The 20,027-nt window shown below is 42.4% G+C and overlaps 1 protein-coding gene across 2 annotated transcripts in view; it reads right to left on the bottom strand.

Annotated features, from left to right (window-relative positions):
• Positions 1-792: 792 nt before the first annotated feature.
• The window catches only part of KIF20B (kinesin family member 20B), a 39,014-nt gene continuing 19,779 nt past the window's right edge, over positions 793-20,027 (bottom strand). For both annotated transcript variants that reach the window (XM_083614035.1, XM_083614034.1), the window contains exons 20-33: positions 17,870-18,992; positions 15,580-15,718; positions 14,958-15,080; positions 13,791-13,848; positions 13,030-13,155; positions 12,116-12,255; positions 10,614-10,769; positions 9,675-9,842; positions 7,479-7,622; positions 6,457-6,657; positions 4,251-4,334; positions 3,274-3,418; positions 2,535-2,677; positions 793-1,116 (exon numbers count right to left, since the gene is read on the bottom strand). In XM_083614035.1, coding sequence (XP_083470161.1) covers positions 1,045-1,116; positions 2,535-2,677; positions 3,274-3,418; positions 4,251-4,334; positions 6,457-6,657; positions 7,479-7,622; positions 9,675-9,842; positions 10,614-10,769; positions 12,116-12,255; positions 13,030-13,155; positions 13,791-13,848; positions 14,958-15,080; positions 15,580-15,718; positions 17,870-18,992 — 2,822 coding nt within the window. In that variant the 3' untranslated portion in view covers positions 793-1,044. The remainder of the gene's footprint in view (positions 1,117-2,534; positions 2,678-3,273; positions 3,419-4,250; positions 4,335-6,456; positions 6,658-7,478; positions 7,623-9,674; positions 9,843-10,613; positions 10,770-12,115; positions 12,256-13,029; positions 13,156-13,790; positions 13,849-14,957; positions 15,081-15,579; positions 15,719-17,869; positions 18,993-20,027) is intronic.

The raw sequence follows: 20,027 nt of genomic DNA on the forward strand, positions 1-20,027 counted from the left end.
GACATCTGAATGCAGCCCTGTTTAGGGAAGATTTTAGAGTGGCTGGGGCAACCCTGTCAGATAGGCTGATATAAGTGATGATGATGATGATGATGATGATGAAGAAGAAGTTGATTAAAAAGAAATATGCAATGAAAGCAAAGATTCTGAAACTGTCAGTCCCATGCCAAATTTCTAATTTGACCTGGTACAAGTACAGACTCACAGAATGCACTCAACACAGTGTTGAAGATGTTCTGGAAGCTCTGCAAACACCACACTGGTAGTCGATATAACTCTACAATTAATTGGTAGCTTTTACAAGAGTTAGCTCATATATGATTATAGTCACTTGCTTTGATATATGCTAATTGGCTCGCTTTTATGTGGGCCCTGGGATGCTGGGCTCTGGGCCCAGAGACGGGAGATATCAGTAAGCCTTGGATAGTTGCCACCTATGCCCTCATGGGTCAGGTGGAGGTTCTGGCCAAACTGATGTATGCTGTCTTCGATATAAGCAATGGTTCACATATTAGCGCTTGGTGGAAAAGTCATCACAACCTCTCACTGCTGCGGTGTCCATCCCATGTCTGTAAAGGCAGTGAGGCTCTGCAGGTTGTGCTGTAAGTTTTCACCCTTCTTTAACAGAGCATTAGAGCTGGCCATTCCGGCATTTTTGACAACCTACTTTGGTATCCCTGCATCAAACCACTCACACAGACCCTCGCCCGGGTCTGTGGATCAGAACAACTGCTGTGGATTATTGTCTCTGGAGAGAATAGATTGAAACAAAGACATACACAAACACACACATCAAAACGATGTCGATTATTTTAATCCTCCCAGCTGCAACAAAGCCTATACAGGAATTTCAAAACACTAGTAGGATGCACAAAGTTGTACATATAACTAATAGTACAGATGCTATACCATTTTCCAATCTACACCCACTTTCCACTTTAGAAGAGCTGTGCTCCGAAATTCAACTGCTGAGGATTACATTATGTACATGATTCTCCGTAAAAAAAACAACAACAACACAACAACACATAACCCACACTACAATCAATGTGGTTTTTTTGTTCGGAGCCGTCGCTTGATGATTTCGTGATCGCTTTCCTTTTGATCCATCATGATCTGCAAAGGAATTTAAGGAACTGCTGTTAACAGATCAAGTGAATAACTACTAGACCAAAGTAAGTGAAACTTTTCTAAGAACTTTTTGGGAACGGTATAGAAGTGTGAGATCAGTGGCCAGGAATCTCTAGACTTCAGAGTGTTTTCCATGATTGAGGGCCCTGCATGCCTGGACAGATTATTCTCAGGGACAAATGGCTTTGCTGTCTCAGTAACTGCACCCCTATGCTTATGATAAAGCTTCTTGAACCCTTCCCACTAGTTAGTTGACTAAGTCATGTAGAAATGAACATCTTACACTCTGTCCCATGTGGGCTGACAAGGAATCTGAACTCATGATGAACTACTCAGACCAGGCATTGGCACACCTCAGGGTTCTACAAGCCCTGAAGTTAACCAATCAGAGACAGGTGCAAAATAGCAGCTCAGGAAAGAGAATGTGCACCAAGAAACAGGGTACCTATGAGCACACCCTAATCCCAGGAATCGTGTTCAGAATCAGAACTGGGCTCATAACCCTTTCACAACAAAATCCACTCCTGCCCCTTGCCCCAAAATCCACTTTGTTTCAATAGCCTAATTTAGAGAGGAAGACACCTCTCAGTTGTTGCCATTGTTGACCACATGGGGATCAGAAGCCCTCCTGGAAACCCTAGCTGAAACAGGTTTGCCCTTGGTAACAAGTCCTTACTACAATTCTATGTGTGTTTACTTCGGATTAAGTCCCAGTGGACCTTAGCAGATATGCGTAAAATCACAGCTTGATGGCGGGAGCCTCTGACATAAAATGAAATGTGTTTGTTCCACCATACTTCCAGTAGATTAAGCTAGCATATTTGTTTAATGCAGCTTCCAATAGCAGGAGGCATAGGGAAAGAGGGTTAAACACAGCCTAAATCCCTTGCGTCTATCTGTGCTATATAATAGTGTCCAGTTGGCTGCCAGTTCATTTCCAGGGCTGATTCAAGGTATGCTCACATTAGTTGGCCCTAAATGACTTGGACCCAACTAGCTGAAAGACTTCCTCCTTACAGCACGTCATGGGTGCTAAGATGAACGAAGGCGGCCCTGTTGGCTGTTCTACGCTCTCAGGTGCTTGGAGGTGTCCCATTCTCTGTGGCAGCCCCTAAGCTGTGGAGCTCATGCATCTTGTACCTTCAATAGTAGTTTTCACTGTATGCTGAAGACACAAACTTTACCCTGGCCTTTGGCACGAGATGTAACTGTCTAGGACCCACTCTATCCCTGCGATTGCAATTTGTTTTAAACAATTTTTTAATGTTGTCTTTTAAATTGTTATGATATACCCCCACTCCAGGATCTTGGACTGAAGGAGAGGAAATAAATTAATTTATCAGATGAGTTGTCCCCCAAGGGCAGCTTCCTTAAAAAAAAACTTTTTTCACGATACCGCTTACCACTTGTCCAGAGAACTCCATAGGGGAAGAAATATCCACTGTGTACAGCTTGCGCCTCGCTCGCTTTGGCTTGCTATCATTTTCTTTAATGGACTCCTGCTCTGTAGATCTGGGAGATTTCATCGTTGCCATCAGCTTCTTGGCTGGAAGAGACATTTTGCAACATTTTACCCTTCTGTTATGTGCAAAACTGCACAGGTGCATCCCTTCCCCACAGGATTGCATCCACAGCAGCAGACCAAATATCAAATGAACAGCAAATAAATGTAGCAAGTTTTTAAAAAATGTAATAGGAACCATTGGAAATAAGTATAATGCAAATAAGTAAATATAAGGCAAGCACACCTTATTGCTTGTGCTGTTCTTTTACCTAAGCCATCACAATGAAACCTTCATCAAAAAGATACACTCCTGATGTCCGGTTTCACAAACCAGGACCAAGACAACTGGAATGCATGTAGCAAAAATGGGCACAGTGTATACTCTACCTTTCCTCCAAGGAGCTCAAGGTAGGTTCTTCCCCCCTCTCCCCTTTTAACCTGACAACAGCCCTGAGGAAATGGAAGACAGGGGAAATGGAAGACAGAGGGGGAAGACAGGGGAAATGGAAGACAGATCCCCCAGACATGAAAACTCTGTTCTTCCCCCATGTGATTCAACACAAGCTGTCTCCTTTAGAGTAGGGGTTACAGAAAACCTTTAGGAGATGAAATAAATTAATCTCTGGTTTGCTGTTTACCTTTCGACTGTAGGTTTGTAGAACTCTGAAAGAAATTGCCAACTTTCTGTAGCGCCCCAACCGCATTCCCAGGTGACCTTATAGCCGATGCAAGTTGTTTGCTTCTTAAGGGATAATCCTTTCTAGGAGAGCCGTCAGGAGCAGTCTGAAGGGACACAAAACATCACAACGGACACTTAGGATGGTAGGCTTAAGATCTAGTGCAGCCTGAAAGACTTCTGCCATCATATAACCAACTGTCTGTGGACAAGCAAGCAGCTGATCTTCTGGAGGGAGGGGCAGGATCCTGCTACAGTGTAATACAACTAATAAAGCTGAGGCCTTTATTATAAAAGTTATTTTATAGGATTTTAAGGTAGAGCTTAACTACCCTCCAGAGGCCAGCGGGGGGATTACACTCATGGTTTCTGGAGTGCTGTTATGCCCCAATAGGATTTCCAAAACACTTTATGTGTGTTCTGAGTACAGTCGTACCTCGGCTCCCAAACATTCCGGCTCCCAAATGATCGAAAACCAGGAGTGTTCTGGTTCTTTAATGTTCTTTTGGAAGCCGAACATCCAACGGGGTTTCCACGGCTTCCGATTGGCTGCAGGAGCTTCCTGTAGCCAATCGGAAGCCGCGCTTTGGTTTTTGAACATTTCGGAAGTCGAATAGACTTCCGGAATGGATTCTGTTCGACTTCCAAGGTATGACTGTGCAGGTGATAACCATTTTGCACACGTCCAATTGGCGTGGGTCCTTTTGGACCCGAAAGAGGGTGGAATGGGCTTACTTCACCAATGCATGCAGGGGCCAGAAACGGAACCTCCACGTAAAGTGGGTATGACCTGTAACAGCCCAAAGCATTAGGGAGCATCTGCTGGTCAAAATGGTGATTTCATATTAAAGTGGACAATTGCATCATTAAAGTCATTGGATACAATCCTTCCCACACACACGTACATGTACACACACACACACACACACACACACACACCTTTTTCTTTTCTCTGGATAATGAACCGGACCAGGTACTAACTGGGGATGGAGCATTCTTCTCATTTTCACTCTTCAGGAAGTCCTTAAAAACAAAGCAGCATGCTCAGCACCCAAGTACTATTTCTAAGAAGGGCCGTTTAAGGAAAAATGAAAACTATTGTTTCTCAAAGGAAAAAGAAAACTATTGTTAGAAATCTAACTAAAAGCAATGCTCATAAATTCATGAACTTGTTATACAACATTAAACAAGAAGCATGCTCTGAAATGAAATGGAAAGACTGAAACTGCTGTTTTAATCCAGTTTCACCTAATTTCTTCTGTGTGTTAATTATGCAAATAAATATAATAAAGCGAAGTGAAAGGGCAACTTTTTAATAGCTGTAGAAGTCAGTATGGCAGCATCTCGTATTAATAGCCAGCACATAGGCCAATGAGATGGGAATGTTTGCTTATGTTGTAATGGATAGCTAGCATGATGCAGGTTGGTAGAATAGTCAGGACCGTTTTGCAGGTTTCTGTCAAAATGTTGACACCCTGTAGGTTCAGGATAAACCAAGGTTGAGGTAGCAAATACTATTTGATAAACCACTAAGGTCCACTAAAGAATATATAGTGGTGGCTTGCATGTCTAAATGGGAAGATGATAGAGTTCAGGACTCCATCGCCACGACTCAATTAAATAAAAACAGCCCATTCATTATTATTATTTTTGAATTTTAAAGTGCTGTCACCAATAAAGGCCAGCTTTATAATCTCAGTTCCTGAGAAAGTTTCTCAAAACTTGCAAAATAAAACAAACACACACCAAAACCATTTGATGCAGGAAATCCAACCCATTTTAGTAGAATTTACTTTCAGGTACAGATGCTTAAGACTGTAGCCCAAGTGCCTCATAGAATTAATTGACACAAGTTACTGGCAGGTTGATTTCAGTTGTTGTACATCTCCTGTTCTGAGTGACAAACAAGTATACTAGCATAGCAGATTATCCGCAATAGGTAATAGGTGGTTGATGAGAGATGGGCTCTGGAAGCTGAATTTAGCTATGGTTTAGTTTCATTGAAGTGTTATGATGCAACGCATGAAATATGAAGAACTAATACTGCTGTCATCTACACATACATCTAGAGCGTAGAGCTCAAAGAGATCCAGTACCTGACTGAGACCATCAGAAGTGCATTTATTCCTAACTCTGCTTTTCCAGCATCTTGAGAGTGTATTTGTCTTGAAGAAAAATAGTTGAGACCAGTTATTTTTCCAGTGAACTCACCTCCTCCAAGTATTCATGAATTCATGTGGTCCCTTCTGCAGCACTCTTTTGAAGTTTTAACACCAGATGTTAGAAGTATCCAAAAGTATCTGCCACAGATAGTGATCCAAAAGGACCACACACTGCTCTCCTTAGCAGAAAGCTACCATTAGTGTGAAAATTAATTATGAATTGGCGGGACTCTTATGCGGAAGGGAAGGCCAGATATTTTATGGGCACAACCTGACGCACACTTCTACCACTATCAATGATATACTGATTGGAAGGCTGCCAATAATCAGAGTACAGGCTGCATTCAGCTAGAAAGCCAATCTAAAAGTAAAATTCAAATTCCCTAGGCTGTGACCTTCTCCGCCTGGGAAATACAGAGATGTCCTCTATGCATTGGCTTGTGCTGCCTTTGCTTAGATGACAGCAACTGACTAGAAGACGGAATTTATGTTTCCGGCTGTGAACAGACCAGAGGGGCAACTAAAATATGATATAATTAAAACACAACAAAGCTTCTTGCGGCACCTTAAAGAATAACAGATGTATTCTGACATAAAGGTTTCATGCCCACTTCATCAAATGTTTTGTGAGCTTTTAAGATGTGTTTAGGATTGAAACTTTTGGGGATTTTTCTAATCAATATTTTAAGTACTACAGTTGTACCTCAACCTTGGGAGTCGAACGCTCCGGCTCCCAAACGATCAAAAACCAGAAGTGAGTGTTCCAGTTTTCAATCGGGTTTTCTTGGAAGCCGAACGCCCGGCGCAGCTTCCGCTATTGTTTCCGGTGTGCCTGTGCAATTGGGAGCCAATCGGAAGCCCCGCCTTGGTTTCTGAATGTTTCAGAAGTTGAATGGATTCTGTTTGACTTCCAAGGTACAACTGTATTTACAGTGTATGTACACACACCCTGAACAACGTTAAACAATCTCATGACTAAATACCTCATCCATGGCACTGCTCTTCCTTTTCCTTGCCTTGGGGACTTTTATGGTCACTGTGGCAGAACTCCCCTGATGCTTCACTTCCATCTTATTGGGCTGCAGAGGTGTGAACTGAATCTCCATTTCAGGTTTTGGAAATCGACTGGCTTGGCTGCTCTCTGAAGATACTTCACAAGAATCCAGGATGGTGTCTGACTGGTCCTACGGTTGGAGTAAAGCAGCGTAAAATGGAAAGAAGAGAAGATGAAAACCACATGGGTAACATTCAGAGTGACGGGTGCCAGGGCAAGTTCCACATGAGCCCCGAGGGAAAAGGAGAAATTGGAGGATGGAGGCCTACCAGAATATGAATGAAAAAGAAAATAAAAGATGCAGAACCAGTTATCTTACAAAACAGTGCCTGTCTTATGAAATTCCCTCCTTCTATAGAGCTTGTTTGCTGCTGAAAAGCCACAAATGTCCATTTATATAACTATTTATATTTTGCTCCTCATAAGACATCAGGGTAGTGTACAAGAAATACACTACACAATAAAATATCCAAACCATGAAAAACAGAAAAATGCCTGGCTAATCAAAATGTTTTGAACAGTGGACTTGTTAACTTATGATGGTGATAATGATGATGATGATGATGTCTTCAAGAGGTGCCTGAAAGTCAAAAGTGAGGGAGGCCTGCTGAATCTCTGCTGGTATGGAACCAGCAACACAACGTGCCCAGTTTCTAGTTGAGACAGTCAGAATCCAGGAATATAAACAATGAAGGTGAATATCCCTATATGTAACAATAATCATCATCAATATAAAATTCAAAAAAATATACATTTTATTCACAAACACCCCTATTAACAAGTATTGAAATTTACTAATTTTAAGTATGAGTAGTAATTGCAGGAAAAATGGCACCTGACCTAACAGTAAGAGACTTTGGCTGCATTCCTCACTTATCTAGGTGTAAGTCCCACTGAGAACAGTGGTAACATATAGGATTCCATTGTAAGATGCTAAAAACATTAAATTACCAGTTTATAGTCACAGAGGTTGTCCATCTTGTTTTCTGCTTCTTTTTTTGGAATGGGTGACATAGTTGTAGATTTCTCAGAACTAACTCGTCTTACATTATTTGTAACGTCATCTCTAGATTCTTTAGCTGTAATTTTGCAATCCTTTTAAAAGACAAAAAGAAAAGAAAAGCATTGTCTGTTATCAAGAAATGAATGGTCAAGCACAGGTTAAAGTGCACTACATTAGATTCCACTCTTTTATATAAAAACAAGCTATTCCAACTGCAACATACGTTCAGTGTGAATGTTTCAGTGCACAATACTGTTTGTTTAAAAAAGGAGTCCAAAATATTTCTGAAAATACACGTGCAAATCATATTTGTCACACTGAATCTGTCAAAAGAAATCCCTGATGATTAAAAAGCCAGCTTGTATTGCACATAGTACAAAAAAGATGCCCATCATGATTCAGCAGCTACAAAAACACAAGCTAGATTCTTGAAGAATCTGGAACTGCAAGAAATGTTGTAGTTCCTGTTCCAACGCAGATCAGCAAGAGTGCTTAAAAAAGTTTCGCCGTGTAGCCTGCCAGATGTGATCTGTGAGGCCACCAATGCCAAAAACTGTTGTTCTTCCCCAGCAACTTCTAATTCAGAAGTTTGTACCTCACATGCTCGGGTTTTTTTTGGTGGTCAACATTAAGTGATCACTTTGTGCGCGAATGGTCCATCACAGATCGAATGCCACACCAACATAACGTATTTTTCGCACCATTGGACGCACTTTTTTACTCTTAAAAAAGTAAGGGGAAATGTCTGTGCGTCCTATGGAGCGAATGTGTGGTCCCTGGAGGCAAACTGCTGGAGTGCGGCACACTCTTGGACTGGTCTTTAGTAGTGGTGGTGGAGCCACGCTCCCCTGCTGGCAGCCTCGGCTTCCCTCTGCAGCCCCGGGAAGCTTTGGAGCAAGGGGAGGGCTGTGTGCCCATGCCCCGCACTCCTGGGCTGCTGAATGGGGGCAGGGGGGAGAGCCGCGCTCATCTGCCGGCAGCCTCGGCTTCCCTCTGCAGCCCCGGGAAGCTTTGGAGCAAGGGGAGGGTTGTGCGCCCATGCCCCACACTCCTGGGCTGCTGAATGGGGGTGGGGGTGCTGCTCTGCCAGCAGCCTGCCCTTCCCCTCAAGGTTTGGAGCAGCGGGCAGGCTGTTCACTGAGAGAGGGGAGGAAGAGGACGGAGAGGAGGGGGACCAAGAAGCTGGGTGAAGGGAGATGGGGTACCATAGGTTGCCGTGAGTGGAGAGTCATGGTAGAGGGCAAAGGAGAGGGAGCAGTGAAGGGGAGAAATTGTACACGTCACCTGAGGAGTTTGGGTGAAAGGGATGGAGAGGAGGAGGCTGGAAAAGGGGACTGTTCTGCTTGGGGGGGGGGAGAAAAAAGTGGGGAAAAGGAAAGCCTCCCAAGCCTGCCGCTGAGAAGCTCTGCTTGGCTGTTTCTTGACTGTAATTCAAGTAAAGGGAATGTTTGCGAGCAGCTGGCAGGCTGTTCGCTGAGAGAGGGGAGGAAGAGGATTGAGAGGAAAAAATGTGGCATTAGCAATGCTTTGGATGGATACGAAGATGGTATTTTACATGAAGATAGCGAAGAAAGTGATGTCAGTGACTGTGAGCAACTGAGCTTCATAAATTCTGACTTTAGCAGTGATGAGTTCTTGGGGTTCACAGAAGACTAGAAGAGTACTCAAACCTTAAAGTCTCTCTTCATTTGTTAATGACAGTGATGATGGTTCTTAATGCCATTGTTGACTGCTGTTCACTTTACATGGCTGTAATGTGATTCTGATATACCGGTTGTTTATTAAATACAGTAGTTTATACAACATTTGATTCAGAATATTTTTTCCTTGTTTTCCTCCTCTAAAAACTAGATGCGCCCTATGGTCGGGTGCGTCCAATGGAGCGAAAAATACGGTAACTTTCAGATCATCCTAGATATGTGTTTCATGGAGTCTGTTCACTCATTCAGCTAACAGTCACTGAACACCCAGTAGGCCAAGCAGTGGACTTGTAAATATCAAACAAGTTCTAGTGGGGGAAATGTCATTAAGACCCTTAAACCTACGGTACTTCCACTACATTTCACAAAAAGCAGAATACATGTGTGAGAGACACATCAATACAGAAAGGCAGATGCAAAAAAAGGAGAGGGCATTGCACAGACCTTGCCAGAAGTTTTCAGTACAGTTTCCTTCAGTTCTTTTATTTCTTGGTCTTTTTGTGCATTACTTGAAAGCAGAGAGCTAAGCTGAACTTCCAGAGCTGCCACCAGCTGATCTCTCTCTGCCCGCCATTTTTGGAGATCATTATCTTTCTCGGTCACAAGTTTTTCCTATAGGCAAGGAATTGAAAATCACAGTAAAAACCCTTTAGGGAGGAATTGTCCCAGCTGCATGACTTTTTGTGGATATGTTGTTTCAGGGTTGTTGTTGTTTTTTAATACAGGGAAGCTTTTGTATTTTTACAAGTTATTCTAATTGTAAACTAGTTTGTGTCGTTTGGTAGAGAAGTAGCAGATCGGGGTGGAGAACCTCTGGCTCACGGGCCAAATTATTCCTGCCAGGCCTTCCCATTTGGACTCCCAGGTCATTTCCCCCAAACCACTCCTACCTGCTGCACACATGACATCACATAGAGATGTGGCTGGATTGGCTACTCACACAGGTGATCCCTGCAGAAAGCTGGATTTAACTCCCTGTGCACCAGTTAATGCACAGAAAGTTCTATCTCCACCTTCACAGGCCAACTTTGATAGGATGGCAGGAACACCCACTTATCAATCACTTGAAATCATTATGACCTGTAAAAGATGACCTGCAGGGTGGGGAAGATACCAATCTGATCCAAAAAGGTTTCCCACCACTTTGGTAAATTCATTCCCATTTATCTACAACATTTGGGATTACATTTTTGGGCTCCTTCAATTCTTTGAAGATACAGGATTTTGTTCCCCAAAGGAGAACATTATTGGCACAGTTACCTGAAAGTAAATCCCACTGAACACAGCAGAACTTACTTCTTAGCACACCCCTCCTGTATACACCTGCTGTTTGACCCTTCCATTTAGAACTGGTTAGTGCATTAGGAGCTCATAGTTACTCACTGCTTCTTCCATCTGCTTCACATGATGTTCTCTGTCTACAACAAATCTTCTCATCTCTCTGTTACGGTGAGTCTCTGCTTCTTTTGCCTGAGTTATGAGAGCCATTTTTTCTCCCAGCCACTTTTTGCGATCCGTTTTCTGTTGTTCTTCATATTCCTGTCAAAATGTTAAAATTTTAGCTGTCACACAGTCTGGAAAGAACGTGTTATTCTTTTCTACAGAAAAAAGTGTCAATCTACCAACATGAAGCACCCTTGCTGAGTTATTTGTACAGTAGTTCCAAAGCAATGCTGCATTCAGAGGCAGTGCCAAACCATGGTTTAGCGTTATGTGAATACCACATTGCCAAGCCTTCTGTTTGCATGCTCTTCTTTTGCCCACTCTCTTTTTGGCATGCAAAGGGGAGAAAGTTGAAGCTTCCATTTCATCAGAGTCTGGGAAATTGTACATAGCCACATGAACAACTCTCGGGAAAGGCAGATTCCACCCAAATAATGCTGTCATAGTAGCTATGGGTGGTACCCAACTAAGCAGTTCCCCTGGTGCAAGAACTTTAAGCTGCGCAATGAAACTCAATGAAATGCTTAAGTAGGGGGCCACAGCATGAGGCTAGGGGCCACAAAGGGAAGTGAGAAGCGAAGAAAAAAATAGGTTTCTATGCATATCAGTGCAGCTGACATATCTTTAACAAAGAATACACCCCTCATAAACTATCTGTGATCCTGGTACAAGTTCCTATCCAATATATGACCTGGGGTGAATAATATCCTGACCTTTAATAATTGCATAAAATATCAGTGTTGCGTATTTTCTTTGATTTGCCTTGTTCTTTACGCCCCTTATTCCAATTATTTATCCTTAATAAGTTTGTGTGTGTGTGTGTGTGTTGTAATGGGACACCAAGCATTGTTACCAAGTATGAAATGAAGAACTGAGTAAGCTTTAGGATTATCAGCTGTATGGATGCTACAATCCTTTTTCCAATTGCCTACTCCACCTCAGAAGGCTCTAGATTCAGGGAAGGAAATTACAGCAGCTGAAGAAATAAAGAGGCCAGTGAAGGCCTAAGAGGAACCCACTTGTAGCTCTAAGCTACTGGAGCCAGCAGGAACTTGCTCATGCCAGTATTAGCAGGCCAGGCAAATGCACATTTCTAGATACTTTTGGTTCAGTCAAAGGTGCAAGTTGCACATGCATTTGGGTAGTTTACATAGGTAACACTATTCCTTCATGATGGGGAAAACAACCCGTTTCACTAAGGTGAGCTCGAGTGGAAAATCAATCATTAAACCACCTGGATAATGATGTTCCAGATACACGGGTCTTAGAAGCTCAGGCTTACCTGCCCCTTCTACCCTCAGAAAATTCTACCAAGATTATCCAGTAGCAGTTTATTAATATTCTTCTGACAACAGGCAGGACAGATGGCAATGAGGTCCTCCAAGTGGTTTGCAACAAAGTCATGTAGAATCTTTAAACCATGACAGCAACCCAAACATTACCTTTAGCTTTTCTTGCAGCTTTTTTATTTCTTCATGGAGCAACTCTGTGCTTTTTTCACATTCTGTGTTAACCTTCTGTTGTTCCGGACTCCTCATTTGCTCCTCTAGGTCACGGTACCTTTTCCTCCATGCTTCCAGATCTACAGGGGGAGATGCATTTATAACAATGCAAGAGGCTGCATAAACCACATTGTCAGAGGGATTTGTGTTTTTTTTTTTTACTTTCTCCTTCGTTTCTTTTTTTTTTTTAAGAAATATTTATTAAGATTTTACAAAGACAAATATATATATTTGTATATTTGTCTCCTTCGTTTCTCACCGCGATCCCAATTTGTTTAACATCTTGCCCAGTGAAGAGTTCTGGAGAACTTGAACTTGCTTCTGTGGCATTTTGGCTGGACCGAATAAAAGTATTTCCCAACTGTGGATTCTGGCATTTCTCTGTTATTAAAAGTTGCTCATATGTGCTTGGATTTCAGCTATTTCAACTTGAAATGTACTGTCAGAGACTGTAGTTTTTGCACTGCATGATATTCAACTACTCCGCTTCCTTCTCTTCCCTGCCACCACCCACTACCAATTTAACATTATTTAGTATTATTTATTTAGAAGGTCTGTATCCTCCAAAATTGCTTATCCCAAGCCAGGTTGCATCATATCGTCCCTAGCCCTGCTCTAGTTCATGGACGTTTATTATTGCCATAGCAAAACTTCTTAGTCTTCAAGCTGCTATAAGGCTATGCCTCTCAAATTCAACAGAAGCTTTGACAAAATTTTAACTATAAAGAATATATATTTTAAGAGATACACACACACACACACACACACACACACACACACACATACCAAAGGGATGGGGGAAGGCTGGGCTCAGAAAAGGGGGTAAAGGAGCCTGTACTGTCCTCATTACTTACCTGCCATGAGTTTATTATTCTCTTCAAACCTGGCTTCAAGTTGTTGGTCTTGTTCTGACTGAGTCTGTTCTTGCTCCTCCAAAGTCAGTTTCATATCTTCAATGATTTTCTCTTTGGAACACAGATCTATAAAAAGATTAACGAATACTGACATACAGTGGTACCTTGGTTCTCAAACAACTTGGAACCCAAACACTGCAAACTTTTGCGAACCTTTTTCGGAAGCCGAACGTGATCCGTTTTGAGTGTTACGCTTCCGATTTTAGTGTTACGCTGAGGTCTGTTTGTTTTTGCTATTTATTTTGCATTTTTGTGGCTCTTTTTGTTTTGTTTTTGTGACCATGTGGAACGCTGTTCAGCTACTGATTGATTGATTGTGTGACTGCAGTACATTGTTTATTGCTTTCATTTCTCGTTAGATAGTAAGATTCAAGTTAAATTGCTGTGTTAGGGGTTGTTTTTAAAAGTCTGGAACGGATTAATCCATTTTGCATTACTTTCTATGGGAAGGTGCACCTTGGTTTTGGAATGCTTTGGTTTTGGAACTGACCTCCAGGGCAGATAAAGTTTGAGAACCAAGGTACCACTGTACTTGTTTAGAGCCACAGCCAAACTCAATATTTAAAAATAGCAAGGTTTGACTACTGAAATAATAGTCCAGAACAAAAACATTCAACACCGTGAACACAATAAGCAACTTGCATAAACCAAAATTAGGGCACACTTCTCTGTAAAATATACAAACTCTGCTCATTACATACCCTTGCATGCTTTCTGATACTGCTGCAAAGCTTCCTCAAGTTTCTTATTCAGCTCTTCCTAATTTGGACACAGAGGGAGGAAAAGGTGCATATGTGCAAAAATGAAAACTACATCAATATCAATAGCTGTCCATAAATTTGTTACACAAATAACAATCTAAAAAATAAACTCTACTGAACAGTTTTCCTTTGAACCCACTTAATGGTGATGAAGGGCAAGATCCAGCCTAACCTTTCAGTAGCATAAGCTTAATTCTAAAACTGAGCTCAACTGTGAAACTCTGGCTTCACCTATGGCAAAGTCAGCAGACCTGGAAGGTAGATTGATGCATTGGTCTTCAACTGGTGGGTTGGGAATTACAACTAGATCATCCCCGATCCAAGATGGGTCGAAATAGCAGTACCACCAGCAAACAAATATATGGGGAGAAATTAAACAGGTCTCTCAATGCAGGTTTGGGTTTAAAAGATGGGTCCCAGGTCTGAAGGCTACTGGATTATAGTGATGCAGGAGAAAGGTGCAAAACACAGTGGAAAATTCATTATAAGACTGAAAAAAGCCAGCACCCGTGCAGCATAGAGAACAACATATACGGACATAGGCACACAAAGGTTCTTGACCTATTCCTGATCTTGAGATCTGTTTTGTGTAAATGCTTCTTGACACTTTCACTCTGCATTTTAAAAAGTGTTCAATGTGCTTCATTAACCTCTGATATCGTCATGGGGCCAGTGCAAAATACCTGTATTATCCCATCAGTAATATAGGGAACAGACAGTGATAGTGCTATGTCTAAGTTAGGAGTAACACATGCTAAGAATTCTACTGGGTCGGACCAAAGGTCTACCTAATCCAGCTTCCTGTTCTCACAAGTGGCCAATCAGATGCCTATGGGAAGTCTGGAGGCAGGACATGCATGTAACAGCACCCTCCCCGGTTGAGATTCCCAACAGCAGGTATTCTGTGTACAATAGGGGAAGCAGAATGTAGCCTTAAGCTGCTGGACTAGAACTCCCATCAGCCACAACCAGTCAGGGCCTAGGACAGCCTAGTCATATGCTTAATCCCTATACTCCAACACTTCTGTATTTGTTATGCAGGGAGTTCTCACAGTATTACACAAAAGCAGACATGATTTTTATTATAACAACAACAACAAGAAGTACCTTCTTAAATTCCTGGATAGTTCGCTGCTTGATGACCAGCTCTTCAGATAACTGGTTTTTGGCCTTTTCAAGTTCACTGACTTTATTCCGTAGTAGTTTCTCTTCGGCACGCATATCCCCCACCTGCAAGGAGATTCAGGTCTCTGTAGGTGTTTGATGCTGTATTATTGTTTCTGAACTGATAAGCCACAAGCAACTGCATGGTTCAAAGTCACCCACTTCGGTTGCAATTCGGAGCACGAGGAGCAGGACACAGAAACAAAGTGAACCAGCAAAGCATACTGTAAGATTAATGGTGTCCAGTAGGGGTGGGAGCACCCAATTCTCTCTTAGCTACCAGACCAGCAGCCAGCACTGGATGGGGCCAAACCCCACAACCTCTTGCACTCAACCTCTTGCACTCCCCAGCTGACTGGGAAAGATTGTCAGGAGGAGATATTTCCTCATGGTCAAATTCATTTCTAGATTGCATTTTCCATACACACACATCTGTGCTCAAAGCAGTTCGCATAAAGAGCAAGTGATCTAATTCCAGTGGTACAATAATGATATCTATTGATATATATTAAAGAATTATATAAATTAAAGAAATTGCTTTTTCCTGACTGCTCCTCCTACAAACCTGTCTCTGAACTTGCTCGATTTGCTTTTTGGCATCAGCCAGTTTCTCTTTCAGTTCAGCATATTCTTCATTTTTCTGTTGGATTTCTGTTTGTAGACAGGAGGAAAAAGCCGTGCTCTCAGAGAGCTCCTTATTCAACCTGGAAAGTAAAAGCAGCGGGGGGGCGGATTATTTGAGAATTTTTTTCTTTAAGCCTTGGGGCCTAATTCTAGGAAGTCAAGAAGCAGAAGAGAATGAGGGTTTCCAGGAGCTTTTATTAATTGCATTGAACTTCGGTTCAATATGCACTTCTCACCAGGAAATGCCCTACTAAAGCCTTGGTGGAATTCCTCTGCTTGCATGAGCCAAGCCTCAGCTATTGCCACCATTGTTAGTACTTTCCAACCAGGTTCAGCAAGCCTGGTAGAAATATTATAACATTATTATTAATGATTTAATTTATTAGTCGCTTGCCACACGACTCTCCAAGCAGCTTACAATTTTTTTTAAGAGAATGAAATAACATAAAATAAAATTGCATAACATAAAGTCGGAAGCATAACGTTAACACAAAATTAGAAAAAAATGAATACATTACTATAAAAGATGTACAATAACCTATAAAGACAGACACAATAAAGTAGCAGCAAAACTTCATCAGCAAGAACATTTCGGCAATAAATAGCAAAACCATCATGATCTGTCAATTGCCTGGGAGGATGCTCCAAAGGTTGACCAAGCCTTCGACAGGAGCACCAGTCATATTAGCCGGAAAATCCCTCAGATCTGTCTGAAAACCCATTGAATCCATCAGCCTCTGAGAGCAACCTCCCTAATGGGTCCTTTGCCTCTACAGAAAGGGAAAAGGGGCTAAAAGCCTATATCTCAACAGAAAGTGATCTGATGTCAATATCCTCCACTTTTACATCACCCTTTTAATAGTAATAATAATAATTTATTATTTATACCCCGCCCATTTGGGTGGGTTTCCCCAGCCACTCTGGGTGGCTTCTAACAAAAGATTAAAAATATATTAAAACGTCAGTCATTAAAAACTTCCCTAAGCAGGGCTGCCTTCAGATAGTTGTTAATTTCTTTGACATCTGGTGGGAGGGCGCCACTACCGAGAAGGCCCTCTGCCTGGTTCCCTGTAACTTCGCTTCTCGCAGTAAGGGAACTGCCAGAAGGCCCTCGGTGCTGGACTTCAATGTCTGGGCAGAACGATGGTGGTTCCTGCCCAGTTGAGAAAACAAGGGCCAGAGTGTGGCCTGCCATATGCATTGGGCTGGCAGCATGTTAGGACAACCCCACAGTTATTATGGCAGCTATGAAATCTCAAGCCACCCCAGAGTCAGTCACCTTGGCATGGATGTTGAAATCCCCCAAAACCAGAAGTCTAGGAGTCCTTAACATGACCTCTAAAACCAGCTCAAGCAGGGAGACTGCTGGGCAACGAGGCAGGCAGTAAACCAGCAGAACCCCTAATCTGTCCCGATTACCCAGCGCCAGAAACACACACTCTAAACCCACCCACCCACTGGACAGAGAGGAAGGAGAGAGGAGGGGGGATTTCTATAGACCACAGCAACTCCCCCTTGCTGACTCTCAAATCTGCCCTGATGCTGCCCTGAGTACCCAGGTAGGCAATAGGACAACCTGGCCGATAAGACAACCACAATTCCCCAGGTTGGAGGAGGTGCTGCCACAAGTCACTAACTGACTGTGCCATGTGCCCCTTACCCATCTGGGACATCAGTTACTCAACAATGTTCAAATCCAATGAACCTATTTTCAAAGCCTTTTAAAAAAAATGTTCCGCCTAATCCCAGCCTTGCTCATTCAGAAGCAAATCCTATTCTTGATTAGTGGGGCTTACTCCCAGAGAAACGGCACACGTCTGAGGCCTTCGTCATGCCTTTATTACACACTCTCCAATTTAATCTACACTATTTTAGAACAGTTTGCAAAGGTAAAGCTCAGCTTGCAAAGGTAAATGGCTCAGAACAGTCTGAAGACACATTAAGTTTTCATTGTCTTTTTCTCACTGCTGTCTCTTCACAGAAGAGGGACGGCACACAACACCAATTTGCAATAAAACCATAAGGGCCAATCAAGAACTCTGTTACATAATACAATTCAACTACTGAAGCTAAAAGGGTGGAATGGGGACCTGACCCCAGGCAATGTCGGGATAGGAGACCACCACAATGTAAGCCACTCCTGGGGAAAAGGACTGTAAATATAGCAATACAAGAACTAACATCCTTTTATGCTCATGCCTGCATTTTAGGAACATAAAAGAGTTTCTTACCGTTCCATTGCTTGCTTTGATTCTTCATTATTCTTTTCAACGGTTCTCAAATTATTCCTCAACTCTAGAACTTCTGCCTTCAGTTGAGATTCCTGGTCACTTAACCTCTGCATTTCGGATTCTGAAAGGTTGAGTTTCTCCTGCATGTCTTTTACCTCTCTTTCCATGGCTAAAACTGCAGATTCTTTTTCTTTCAGTGCTTGCTCCAGAGATGCCATGCCAGCCTCTTTCGCCCTACACTCTTCCAACAGGCCATCAGTTTTTTTAATCGTCTCTAAATAGCCAAGGGCTCTGTCTTGCTCTTCCCTGTATTTTTCAGCATAACACAGGTTTCCCTGTTGCAGGTCCCTTAACTGATTCAGGAGGCATTCCTTTTCCTGCAAGGATACATCCCTTTGGCTGGTCATTTCACTCAGCTCTAACTTTAGCCGAGATGCCTGATCCTCAGCATCCGAGGCCCGCCTCTGCAACTGCTCAACTTGTTGGAGGAGGTCTTCAATACGGGCACTCTTTTGAGAGGAAGCGTGAATGATCTGCTTGCTTATTTCCCAGATAATTTCAATGCTGCAATGAAAGGAGCTCTTTCGAACAGCAGTTGCAGGAGTTTCCTCAGGCTCTTCTTTGGCAATCTCTGCCTTCTCCGATTGATTTGCCAAGTCAATATCCACAGTGGGGCACTGTGGGTCTAGCTTGCTTAGCTCGCCTATTTTTACCTCAACCTCTTTTACCTTGGATTTTTTCTGTGCAATATTTTGGCTGGCAGCCTCTAGTTCTTGAAGGAGAGCCTGAATTTTCTCTTCTTGGCCCTTATTTTCATCTTTCAGAACAACTTTTTCAGCCATTATCTTCTCACAATTAGCCAGCTGCTGCTGGAGTTCCCTACTTAAGATACAAGCCCTTTCTTCTGAAGAAAACCGTTCCTGACACAAGCTGGTTATCTTTCTAGAAAAGCCCTCACTCTCGTTTTTCTGTGTTTCCATCTCCTTCCTGAGCGTAGCCAACTGCATTTCTAACTTTTGATTGGTTTCTTGCAATGCCATCATTGCTCCCTTTTCCTTCATTTCTTGCATTTCTTTGGTGTTCTTTGTCTCTGTGGCATCTTTAGACTGGTTGATAACTGACCCTACAAAATTTTTAAAAAGATGGTTACTTCTATCCAACAGTAAGCCAATACCAAGCAAATATTTTCCAGAAGATCTGGAAATAAAAACATTGTTGGATAGTACAAGTTCACTCAGAAATGGATGTGCTTTCACACAGCTGGAGACAAATCAAAGCCACCACCCTGGTGAGAATAACTCAAGTGGGCAAAAGGAGACCTGTTCTCCGGATATATTACAGGTTTCGCTACACGCTTCATCTGTCCTAAAAGCCAGTCATACAAAACAGTTTGCTCAGGATAAAGAAAGTATTCACAGGCACAGACCTCCTTCTGCCCACTTGCCTTGATTTGCCTTCCCGTGATTGATCCATGCATACGGCTTTGTGTTTCTAACTCAAGACCCATTGAAGAACATCTCATCCAGTTCAATCTTTGAAACACAGCTTTGAAAAACTTTTTCATATTCTCCAGTGTGCTACCCTTGCCGTTGTGGCAGCACGGGGCTGCCGTTCTGTGATTGGACTTACGCTACTTGTTGAGTGGTTCATTTATCCCGTCTGTATAACGTTTACTGCACATGTAACTAGTTAAGATACAGTTGTATATTTATCTACTCCAGGTTTACAGTAACTCCAGGCTTTGTTTTGCACATGGCACCTTGGTATGTTTGTTGTTTGAATGGTTACAAGTCTATCTTTATTCTAGCTATTATTCTAGTAAATTTGGTTTTATACTTATAAGCCAGTTTGTGGTGTTGTTGTTTTGTTGTCTCAAATACCTGGCAAATAACGCTAACGATGGCCTCTTTCACCTCAGTGTGGATATAACAGTGCTGTGCACCATGCAAAAGCTGAAAAGGAAGGAAGAGCATGGAAGAGAGGTGGGAACCTGCAGAAGACGCCTGATGCTTAAGCACTGTTAGGGAACATCACACTTGCACTGGACCTACACAGATATTTTGGACAATTCTTTTGACTAGAACACATAGAAAAATCAAGTTACATGCACACAGGAACTGAACAAGAAGATTCACTAAACAGAGGATAGCTCATACAG

Source organism: Podarcis filfolensis (genome assembly GCF_964270895.1).
Source record: "Podarcis filfolensis genome assembly, chromosome: 5".
NCBI lineage: Eukaryota > Metazoa > Chordata > Lepidosauria > Squamata > Lacertidae > Podarcis > Podarcis filfolensis.